Source organism: Vipera berus (assembly GCF_964194415.1).
Source record: "Vipera berus genome assembly, chromosome: 2".
Taxonomy (NCBI): domain Eukaryota; kingdom Metazoa; phylum Chordata; class Lepidosauria; order Squamata; family Viperidae; genus Vipera; species Vipera berus.
In genome coordinates, this window is record NC_138203.1 from 166172091 (window position 1) to 166184409 (window position 12319).

Genomic DNA, 12319 nt, shown 5'->3' on the forward strand with positions numbered 1-12319 from the left:
GTTAAAAGATATAAATTTTCTATTTCAGGCAAACTCCTGGATGCAACTGGCAAGTATATGTATGTTTTTATTTTGGCTGGTATTGAAGTCGTTATTTCCTCGGTGGTGCTGGCTTTAGGAAATATCTTTTGTATCAAAAAACCTGTGCAGATACAAGATCATGCTGAAGGAGAAGAGTTAAATCAACAACCGGGAGAATCCAAAGTGGACTCTATTGAAGTGGAATGCTTTCTTAAAGAAGATGAAAAAAATGGGAAAATTGTAACCAATCCAGAAACATGTGTGTGAGTGTAACAGAAATGAATGCCAAGCATTTAGAGAAAGATTCAGAAACTTTTAATATTTGTATTTATTTTGGTAATAAGCTTTGCTTAGGATTGGGCTGTTATATTTGGGAACTAGAGATCAACAAGCTCATGAAATCACTTCTTGGAAGCTGACTTTGTTAGAAAGTTTTCCCCCCATTTTAAAAGAAGGATTGATCTTCAGGTTAATTTGCTTGGAGATAACTATTGCTGTAAACTAACCCATGGTCTTCTAAACACATATAGGGACCCTGCTTTGCACTACCAGAAAACATTCTCTTGGATGGAAGTATTTCATCTTGGATGGATGGATGTGTAAATGTCCCTGTAGTGCAGATGACATACTCATTGTTTTTGTATCTATAGAACCTCAAAAGTATCTTCCATGATGGTGTTTGATTTAAAGAAATAATTACCAAGAGATCAACCCTATTTTAATCTTACAGGATGCTGAGTTTTTAATAATTTTGGTTTTGCCTATATATTTTTATGTATTTATATTGTTTTCATCATCTTTTTTACTTTAAAGATTATATGTGCAAAAGACAATTATTGAGCTTCCTGGGGGAAAAAAAATCTAACAACTATTCTCAAATGGGGTCAAAACAGAATGAATTGTAATTAGTTTTTACAGGACAACAGACTGAAGAGGTATTTCAGTCTGTCTAATTGCTTGTTGATCTTCCAACTTTAACCGCAGGCTCTTATGAGCATGCCTTACATTAATGATTTGCAAAACTTTCTATGACACAGGAACAGCAGATGGACAAGAACTGATACGTCAGCTCTCAACATTTGTCTAGTGGCAGAGGACTATATATCTTTTTGTCTAGCTGTATTTTTATAAAGTAGAAAAACTGTTTCTAAACATTTTATCATGCCCATTATATAAATCACAAGGGATTAATGGAGTTGGTAGTTTTGAAGATTTGAAGGAAATAATGTGAGAAAGTAATGTAGGAGAAAGAAAGTAGTGATTCTTTTTGTCACCCAAAGTCTTCTAAGAAACATCCACACTACCAGGTATGTCTTCTGTTTGTGCAACTCATAGCAGTTGGTGATGTGAGTTGAGGAAATCAGCTGAGAGAAATCAATGCTTGGGGTAGTGGAAGCTAGCCCTATAATGTAGCATTAGAGGGCAGGAGTGGTTGAGATTTCTCCACAAGCAAAGAAAATATGAGATCCCTCTATTCTGAAGGACACCGGTGGAAGCAAAGTTTTATATTAAATGTGTTGATAAAAGTCTATTTTATCCCAATGGACTTTTTATGCTCTCCTGAACAGTTCTTTAAAGTGACCTGGTGACTTTGAAGACTAATTGAGGTATTCCATAGCTAGGCTGCAAAATTCCATATGCTCCCTTAGAGAACTGTTAGGTTTTTGTATCTCTTTGCTACCATCCAGTGGATATTTGAGTTTTTCAAAAGAATTTCCAGAGAAAAGTAGGTTTTTAGTCCTAAATGAATTAGAGAGAAAAGTTAGAAGTTCCCAGAGAAAAGTTAGAAGTTCTCTGAGGATGGGCTCCAGCATGAGGCCCAAAGCTCGGAAGACAAAATCTGTGGTCCAGGTGACCGACCCAGATTGGATCCTGCCACATTATCCTGGGACATATATGTTCATTCACTAAATGAATTACTTTTCTAGATAAATTAGTCAAATGAGATTATGCGTTATTTGAGCTATATACTAGACACCATTTATTGTCAGATGCCAATATAAGATCCCTACCATGGTATAGATAAGGATTACAGGTGCTCCAGGCCTGCAAGTTGGACTTCTTGGCCAACTCAATATTACATGTATACTAACTAGGCAGGGAGAACAACTTGGTAAAAGTATTCATGCCCTAGTTCCTGCCATAGAATTGGATATTTCTAATCTTACAGCAGTTTTGGATTCCACCCTGATCAATCAATAGTTGGTCCCATTATCTGGAGAATGAGATGTTACCCACCATTTCTGCCTATCATATACATGTGAAAGAAAGAAGGGAAATTTGTTTATAACAGTTCAGTCAATACTATGACCTTCAAAGTCCTGCAATTATGACTCCCAGTCAACACAGTCAATTCCAGAAATTCTAATTTCAACACAACTGGAGGGAATCAAATTGGAAAAGACTGGTTTACTAGTTCACTAATGTCAGGAGAAAACTGTGCTAATATCTTTATGTTTGCCTGGAAACACTGAAAATAATGAGAGATAAAACTTTGTCAGTTTCTATACCTGTAGACAATTTGTGTAGAATAATTTCTCTTGTTATATTTCTTAAACCCAAATTCTTATTTTTTGTGTGGTTACCAAAGATAAAATATTTTTAAGGTATTTCAGTATTAAAATACTAAACAGAAATACTGACAGATCTGGCCAATTTCTGTCATAATATTTAACCCAAAGATTAATTCTGCTTATTATCTCATAGTTACTTTTGATAGAAACTTTTTTCTGGTATTTAGTAGCAAGGGCATATGGTCAAAGCCTGGCAGAATTATAATATAGAATTTGATCAATATTTTATAAATCACTTTATGAAATAAGATGATATGATTCAGTGTTAGCAGCTTATAGAGCAACTCTGATGCAGCAAGGATGTTGAGCAAATACCATTGTAATGTATTTGAGTCTTGGCAACCTACCTAAGGTTGTAAGTTATGGTATTTGTATGATGACATTAACATATGCCATTACTTCCTCCCCCTCCTGGCCATGTTCAAAGTAGCAAAATGTTATTTAGGTCGGAGGATTGTTGCAGTGCTTTCAAAGTGAATTCAAAACTCAACCTGGCCTCTGAAAAAGTTTGCTAAGATTTGCAACAGAAGGGTCAGGATTCAGGTCACCCACCTTGTTTAACAAAAGCAAAATATTATTGTGTCCTTTTCCCATATACTTGGATGTAATGAGAAATGAATGTTTGGTGTCTACTTCCATGTAATTGAATTAAACCAAATTTAAAAGGTGTGAGTCTCAGGTCTTTCATTTTTCTACTTGTTTGGAAATGTGGAAAGCCCAGTGCATTACAGCATAATGCAGCTATAGCCTCTTTAGGAATTCAAAAAAACTTGCGTGTGCCTGTTAGCTATCTAGGATTTATGATGGCTGAGCGTTATGAACTTCATGACAGCGATTCTGATGAACCACTAGAGGTTATAAGTGCCATACAGATACTAGATTTTCTGATGGAGGCAGTGCAGAGAGATGATTCTGTATCTGCTGTGATGTATTCTGTACTATTAATCTTGTGGAACTGCTGCTGCTGCTCCTATAGACTGATTCACTGATTGATATATAGATGGCAACAAAGTTCTAAAGGTTAGCTGCTCTGACATGTTTCAAATTGTCATTGGCCAACAGCCCCTATTTGTTTGAGAAGGTGCTGCTAATTCACCTGCGTGGAAGAATTTTAGCATTTCTCTCTCCCTGCAATAAATGAAAAAGTATATGGCTTGTATTTCCATGCACATAGCATTGTATCTATGTGCCTGGATTTTTGTAGTAATCAAAAACATTAATACGGGTCCTGTGTTAAAGGATTTTAAACTTGTTTAAAAAGACTTTTATGTTTAAATGTGTTTTTATCTGGTTGGAGCTTGGATCGTAATAGTTAAACCAAATATTCTGGAACTTTATTAGTTCAATATCGACTCCCAGGGGTGGATGGGAGTATCCCGTTATTGTTGGCATAGTTAAAGTAGCATTTCTTAAATTATTTTCATATATTAAATGTTTGGGAGGGTCAATGAACAATCTGGAATTTCGTGAGGTAAATGAGCTGAAGAATTTGGCAACCTCTGGTCTAGGAAAAGGGTGGGGAACTTGTCCTCCTCATTCCCTCAATCAACATCATAAATAATGCAAAAGCCTGGAAACCGGAGGTCTTCTCTTTGGGGTAGGTATGTGGAGGCACAAATTCTCCATCCCTATAGGATTAGTACACTGAGATAATTATTACTAAGATTTCTATACATCATTTCTGTTCTATACTACTCTGTTGAAAGTTTGCACCACACTTTTTGTTCTTTAACGCAACACGTCCCCTGAATTATCACCATGTGACAGCTATGCTGTATGTCTGCATTCTTTATTCACAAAACTGATATTGCCACACAATGGCTGTGGGGAAGAGGTGAAGCTTCAGAACAAAGTTCTTGTATGGAACTGGCATAAGTAAGCTGTGCTTGTCAGTTGCAAGTGTCAATGTATTGCTGTTTATGAGTAGGATACGTGGATAATTTTGAGGCAAATGAAGTCACTTTTTGTCTTGACTCATGTAAATGCACTTTAATGTCACAATAGGTGGATGTTAATGTAATTTCTAGTGAACTACTGTAAATATAATGAATAAATTTTATTCTGTTAATATAGCTTCAGGAATTATGGAACAACATTTGTTCTTTATATTCTAGAGCAGAGGTCCCCAATCTTTTGGGCACCAGGGACTAGTGCCACGAAGAAAGGTTTTTCTGTGGACCAGAGGGGGTGTTTTGAATACTGCCTGCATCCCGAGGATGGAGCTTTGGTTGTTTGTGCGGCCCGCTTGCTGGCATGCTGCGGACCAGTGCCGTTCCATGGACCGGGGGTTGGGGACCCCTGTTCTAGAGGTTAATAAGGCTTTAATTTGTGAAGTCTCAGTTATGACACATTTTTGTCATGTTAATTTTTGCTAAATCTGATGCATATGAATAGTCTCTGAACAGATGCAGAGAGCATTTCTGACCTACACTGTTAATATTTATGGATCTTGGATTAGAAGCAAAAACTCTTAAAAGACAAGTTATGAATCAAGAAAACTTGAATTTAAAACTTCATTTTGTAAAGAAACAAAATTACAGTTAGTCCTTGCTTAACAATCACTATTGGGGCTGGCAACTCCTTTGCTAATGCGGCACAGTTGTTAAGTCAAACATCATATGACCGTGCTGGATTTATGATGTCAGTTACACTGTGGTTGTTAAATGTGCAGTTGTTAAGTGTGACCGAGACTTGTGATTTTACTGCCAGTTCCTTCATTGATTTTGTCAGAAGCCAGTTGTCAATGCGCAAATAGCAATCATGTGACTATTGTATGCTTTGATGGTTGTAAATGTCCACCAATTGTGAAGAGCCTGAACTGTTAAACAAGGACTATCTCTTCAGACTTGGAACATTTAGATTTCTGCAAAAAAATTAGTATCAAATTAGCCTTTAATTTCCTTGACAAGCTGTGGTAGCTTCCAGCTGTATTGTTTATTTATTTTTATACCATTTTATTTCTCGAGGACTCAGTAGTATTAAGACTGCAACTTCCCCAATTCTCAGTGGGCTTTGGTGCAAGCTGAAGTGAAGGTGAAGACTGATCTGAGCGACATTCATCTGTAATTCTCAGCTCAGCTCTCCTCTACAATTATGGATTCTGAGACATTGCAGAAAATGTTAATGCTTGTTTATGTATTTAAATTTCTGATTGTATAGTGCATCCACAGAAATATGCATATTGCCTAAATCTAAGACTTCACAGTTTTCAATTCAAAAGTAAAAAAATCAGTGATATGTCAGCAATACTGACAATTCACTAAAAGCCGCAATCTTAAATTCTTCAAAGTAAGATCAAATGAACACAGGGACTTACTTTTGAATAAACAACTGTAGGTTTCCTATAGGCAGACCTTTAGCTGTTATACAGTATGTTTGCATTTATTTCCTTGGTAAAATACTTTTATAAAATAAAAGTAATTTAAGAAACTGGCAATGGCATGGAAATCAAAATGGTCAGTAGATTTCTGTCTTCTGGTACAGACATAACTGCTCAGTGAACATCTAAGCAATGTAAGAGTCACTTAACTAAAAAATAATTCATCAGTCATTCTGTGAGTCACAATTTAGAGCATAACCTCTTTTGTAGATCAGGCAGGAGTTTATTCAACCAACTAAGGGTTTAGCAACGTGAATGTATTTGCTGAAATTATAGAACAACTCCAATATCATAAATACCAGAAGTATATATTTACATTTCTAGCTCTCAATAAGGACAGGCACTTATCAATCATCACACTGATGGGTAAAGTACACGTTCTTCTTCTTCTAACATTGGGAAAGACCCCATAAAAATGGTAAAGAATGAGCTGGACCTTGGAAATAAAATCTCAAGTTCCACAAACTAGAATATATTCAAATGATCACCTCACATAGAAGGCATATGGGTAAAATGGGCCTCGTCATTTGTCAACACATCATTCTGGCTTGTTCTCACATATCATAATCAGTGGTGATCAGCCAGATACATATACGGTACAATTGCAGAGAATCTTTGTAAGCTGGTATTTTTTTTAAAGAAATCAAGCTGGTAAACATATTTCGTCTTGCTCCAAACAGAACTGTAGAAAACATGGGATAACATGGAGAGGGTAGAAGAGATGGTGGTTATGCATCCATCCTTGCTCTATTTGACCTCTTGGTGGCTTTCGATAACCATCAACCACAGTATCCTCCTGATCGACCCAGAAGATTAGAGATGGGCGGCATGGTGTTCTGCTGGCTCACCTCCTTCCTTCAGAGTTAATTCCAGTCCGTAAATGGGGAGGAGAGGTCCCACCCTGGCCTTTACTATGTGGGGTGCCACAGGTTTCAGTCCTTTCTCTTCATTTAGATCAGAGGTACGCAACCTTGGCTCTTTTATGACTCGTGGACTTCAACTCCCAGAATTCCTGAGCCAGCCGGTTCAGGAATTCTGGGAGTTGAAGTCCATGAGTCATAAAAGAGCCAAGCTTGCCTACCCCTAATTTAGATCTGAATGAAGTTGCTGGATTAAATCTAAGGAAGAGCTAGAAGATGTCTGTGGCTGGTTTACATATTTTCAACTGAAAGAAAGATTTAAATTAGACAAAAAGCTATGGGTTTGACTGTTAAAAATGAATTGGAAATCCTACTGTGGTAGTGATGAACATATCATTGCTAAGATCTATCAAAATTATTGAATTTCAATTTTCAAAGTGAATATGTAGTGTATGATTCAGTGGGCAAGGAAATCAATATAAAGCTTGAACAATGGGAGAATATGGACAAAAGGTTTAAAATTTACATTAAATTACAATTTAAACGAAATATTTTATAAGATGATGTAGCATTGGTTTTTAACACCAGATAAGTTATTATCAAGAATGTATAAAGGTTATTTTAAATGAATGCTGGAAATGCAAATGTAAAGAAGGAAATTTTTTATCATTTATGGTGGACATGTGATAAAGCAAAGAAATATTGGAATAGGATTCATATTCTAATATAGAAAATTCTTAAAAGTGATCCCAAAGATGCTTTTTCACCAGGCAACTGGACTTCTGAAGCTTCTTCAGCTCTGACTGGATGGTAGAGAATGGAAAGATTTATACTTCTTGCAGACAGCTGGTCGTTTGCATTCTTTTAGTCATTGAGCCCAGTTGGAGGTTTATATAGTGTAAATGTGCGTGGAGCCCTTTTGGAATTGCTGAAAGGACTGTCAATCAGAAGTTAATGCTCTTTCTTTCTTTCTTTCTCCCTTCTTCTCTACACTTTTTTCTTCCCTTTTCCCTCCCCTATTTTTCCTATTGTTAGCTTTTGTATTTTTTGTATTTTATATTAGTCTCTATGGGATGAGGTATAATTGGTATTAGACCTGGCAAAGAAGGCATTCTATAAGTACCATTAGCTAGGAATCTACGTGTGATGAGTCCCAGAAAACGTGCCTTCTCTACTATGGTGTTTGCCTATGAAACATACTTTCCTCTGAAGTTAGATTAGCTGCATCCTTCTGAGTATTCTGGAAGTCCCTCAAGACCTGGTTATATTAGCAGGCTTAAGTGGGTATTTTTATTCACTCTTTGCCTATTTTTATAATATTTATCTTTTAATAGGTATTCTTAGTTTTTATTGTGTTATATATGCATTATCTTACTGACTGTTGTATACTGCCTAGAATCGCTTTTTATAAGATGGGCAGCTATACAAATTTAATAGACAGATCACTCTCTTTCAAATTTTGATTTTTCCCATCCCAATCCCATTAACTATTTTAAGCATTTCTTCCTTTTGTTCCAGAGTCAATACCATGTAATACATCAATCCGTCTTATTATTTTCTTCTATTTATTGTCATCTGTCTAGAAATACTCTCAGCTGCTCAAAACTGTATGAAACCAGAAAGAAAGGCTAATTACAAGTTTAACAAGAACAGTTAAAGGGTTTACAATAATTATCTATCGGAATGTTTAGTTAAAAGAAATTGCCTTGACTTTTGTTATTTAATATTGTGTACTACACACACACACACACACACGCTTTAATATGCCGTACACGGATGGCACATGCAAGCAAACAGGCCCACACATTAAAAAAATTAGAAGTCCTTATGAATTTATTTACAGAGTTATTAAAGTACACAAATACAGTGGTAATACAAATGAGGTGTTCTGAGATATTGTTACCAATACACAGGTTTATAGAGACATCCTAACTATATTTTCAGCAGGTGATGGTAAGATTTAAGTATAATGGAAGGGCAGAGACCGCCCACAATCAAGAACAATTTGAGAAGTTTGCAGTCAACTTTTTAAGTATAATACAGCAATTGAAGGTTCCAGATATATAGAAAGAGGCTGCCTTTTAAAGTCTCTAACATTACATCGACAACAAATATTTACAAAAAGCACACTGAAGTGTAGAACTGTACAAATGGAAGTGCACATGCGCAAAGAACCAACATCTACAGCAACCAGTGATACAATTATTCAAAATTTTCCATGGACCAACATTAAAACACATTCCCATTGCACTCCCCCAATCATAGGTTGCATCAAATCAGACTGTGAGCATACAAATAAGCAATAGATTAATGTTCTGAAGTAGCTAAAGAAAAGTAACAAGATTGTTCATAGTTCAAAATCCACAGAAGTGAAAAAAGAGAGGAAACAGAAGATGATCTGATAAAGCTTTCAAACAAAATGCTTGCAAAGTAACAGGAAAATAAAATCTTACGGAGTTATACTCGCCACCAAGTTTTCAAGGAGGCAAGAATCTCACATTTATTAAAAAGTAGTAACAACACACCTACATATTGCATTTTCATCCCCGAAGTGGGACTGATGGTGCTTTGAGTGGTATTTGGTATGACTCACATGCCTTCTACTTTCCCAGATTACTAAGGGATAAATATATTGCTCATGAAAACGAAGATTCTTCATGTGTATTAGCTGGCACACTAAGTGTTTTGGCCACTATATAAATATATCTTCAGCTGAAGGCCAGCTGTTCCAGGCTTGCACATTTTAATAAAGAATGAAGGAATTCAACAAGCTTGAATGTTCTCTTGACATCTTGCAGAAGGAACAGATTGCTTATAACTCCGAGCCTTCGCGGAATGCAGCTGGGCTGGCGGCACTTGCTGCCTCTGTGTACTCAAGAGGCCCGCCCACGACCACACTGCTCCTACGGCCGCGGCAGTGCTTAATTGGCACCTGCAGGAACAACCCAGCAGAAACAAGATACCCTGCCCCTCTCCAAACCCTCCTTTATTACGGATAAAGGTAATACATTCTACGTTCAACATTAAAAACTTCCTGAAAGATTATTTTCGCACTTTTTGTCCTTCAAAATCTATGAAGCGTTATTTTTACCTCTACTCGGTACAGCTTTTTCTTCCAAAAGATCTCCCACTCTTTCTTGACAATATGAGACAAATCAACATTTTTTAAAAAAAAGTGTGGGTGGTACATGGAGGTTTAAATTCTTTAAAAAACAAACAAAAAAGCCCGGACAACCCAGGAAGAACAAGACAGCCATAAGTAAAACTAAAAATTAAAAACCCTTGAGAATCTCCCTTGTTCTGTTGAATGGGACCATACAAAAGTAAATAGTGTAAAATAAAAGGAAACACCGCTAATTCAGTTAGACATTCCCCGTCTCACTTAAGCTTACAAGAAGTTTCAAGTCTTGAGGTTTTTTTTTGTTTTAAACCAAGCTTCAGAATTTTCACATTTCCACACAGGGTTTGAACGAGACAAGACTTTTTTTTTTTAATAGAGAAGTTAAGCCAATAATCTTAGCAAAATGAATACAAAACTTTCTTAAACCAAGTAAAAGATTTATAATTACAGTAGAACAATAAAAAGGGGTGGGGGGGGGGAAGACTGCCGCCTGCTGAGGGACAACTAAAATGGCTATTAAATAACAGGCTGGCAATGCTGTATACCATCGCTTCCTTTTCTAGCCCTGTTGCCAGAGTTCATATAAGGTTATTGGGTTTCGGGCTAAAGCCTCTTGTAGTGTGGCAGCTGCTGGTTTCTGTCCATGTTCCTGTGAGTATCTTTAGACAGTGGCAAGGAGAGTTCCAACTGGAATATTTCTTCTGCTCTAGTTTGGGATAGTTTGCTAGTAAAAGCCATTGATAACATAGGAGATCAGCCATGCATTATCTGCCCCTCAATGGCAACATTATTTCACCGATGCACAGCAGATTGGAGTACGCTGGTCGTCGCCAGAGCAGGAATCTATTGAAGCCAAGGAACAGGGTATCAATATCAGCTCACACCTATTGAGACTGCATAAAACCTGGACCCACGCACCGTTTTCCATGCATACAACTGAACAGACATGTCTACTTCAGAAGGACGAAAAGCCAGTACAGAGATTTATGTGCCAACTGAGCCAATGATACACCCACCTGTAATGCCCATGAAGGGAATGACAGAATGACATGTTCCTTGTGTATTAAAGGAATGGTAAAGAAAGCTTCTTGTGAGCAGGGAGAAATATATGAAGAATGGTGAAGACAAGCCCATGCTAGTTAAAGAGAAAACAGATTAGATAACTCAGGCGAGCTCTTAAAATAGTAATGAAACCCAAAGCAAGAAGCAAGGTGACAAATGCATTGTAAATGTGTGTGCGCGTATACACACACAAATATGCATTATTTATAACAATGTTCCCATCAAAAATGCAATGTCAAGCAAACTCTGTGAGCTCTGCCATCAGAAATTTGATAGCATTTCAATTCCAGTGAAGTGCTGGAAATGAAATAAATTAAGAAGATCCTAAGTCTAAATGCTTTGAAAAACCAGTGAAGGTTTAAAATATTCCTAGTGGAAACTATTAATACTGTCAGTATTGCTTTCTTTTGTAATAAGGTTACATTTTATTCTAAATCTATTCCAACATATAAGCAATCTGCTACCAAGTCTGTTTGTAAGCCTCCTAGAGTCGCCTCTAGATTAGAGGGGTGCTATATAAATTTAATAAATAAGTATAATCTACAAAATTACTGAAAATCCATTTCAGGATGAAAGCAATGGGTTTGTTTTGTGTGCACTAAACCAAGCTTTGCTCCCCTAACAGGATTAAGATGTGCAAGAAGCAACACTTTTTTAAAAAAGTATTGGCTATGAGTGGGAAGCAAATCCTCCTATTCAGAATTATACAATAAAGCTTTAGTACTTAGATTACCAAAACACTGCCAATCTCTAGAGAGCAGCTTGCATATGATTGAGAACAAGAAGAAATGTGTTTTTAGGCACCCATCCTTACTAGTCCATGTCCTTGCTAATGCAAGTCCGAACTCTATAATATACCAGTATTCCAACAGCCAAAGTTATGCTAGTTTAGATTCATGCACATTTTAAATGACAAGTAACTTCTTTGTGTTGTTTCAAATTAAGATCATCCTTGAATGCAGTTTTGTAGAAACAGTCAAATTGCCACAAGGTTAATGTCTTGTTGTGTAACAAGAGGGTTTGTTTTTTTAATAAATCAGGAACTTGATAGTGGACTGGAACCTTCAGTTTTTCTGTCTAGTGACATCACGTGATGTCGCGCGACGTATTGGAGCTTTTTTTCCTATTGCCATCAATGGGGTTGGCGTGGTTTCCTAGTGATGCATCCGGCCTGTGGGCCGGCAGGTTGACATCCCTGGTCTACACCAAGCATGTCAAACTTGCGATGTCACGTGACGTCGCGCAACGTATTGTGACTTTTCCCCCATTGCTGGCAATGGGGTGGGCGCAGTTTTGGCGTGAT

The 12319-nt window shown here is 36.9% G+C and overlaps 2 protein-coding genes across 11 annotated transcripts in view; one reads left to right on the top strand and one right to left on the bottom strand.

Annotated features, from left to right (window-relative positions):
• SLC16A3 (solute carrier family 16 member 3) overlaps window positions 1-12319 on the top strand; it is a 39241-nt gene that overhangs the window by 14740 nt on the left and 12182 nt on the right. For 2 of the 5 annotated variants that reach the window (XM_081317660.1, XM_081317662.1), the window contains exon 6: window positions 29-284. In XM_081317660.1, coding sequence (XP_081173786.1) covers window positions 29-284 — 256 coding nt within the window. Of the gene's footprint in view, window positions 1-28; window positions 4668-4708; window positions 6020-12319 lie in introns of those variants that run through there. The other 3 variants (XR_014025113.1, XM_081317661.1, XM_081317663.1) reach the window with 3 other exon arrangements.
• The window catches only part of CSNK1D (casein kinase 1 delta), a 33005-nt gene continuing 29330 nt past the window's right edge, over window positions 8645-12319 (bottom strand). For all 6 annotated transcript variants that reach the window (XR_014025114.1, XR_014025115.1, XM_081317666.1 and 3 more), the window contains one exon: window positions 8645-10797. Coding sequence is in view for 2 of the 6 variants with exons in the window: in XM_081317666.1 (XP_081173792.1) it covers window positions 10747-10797 (51 nt within the window). In the remaining 4 variants the exon portion in view is untranslated. The remainder of the gene's footprint in view (window positions 10798-12319) is intronic.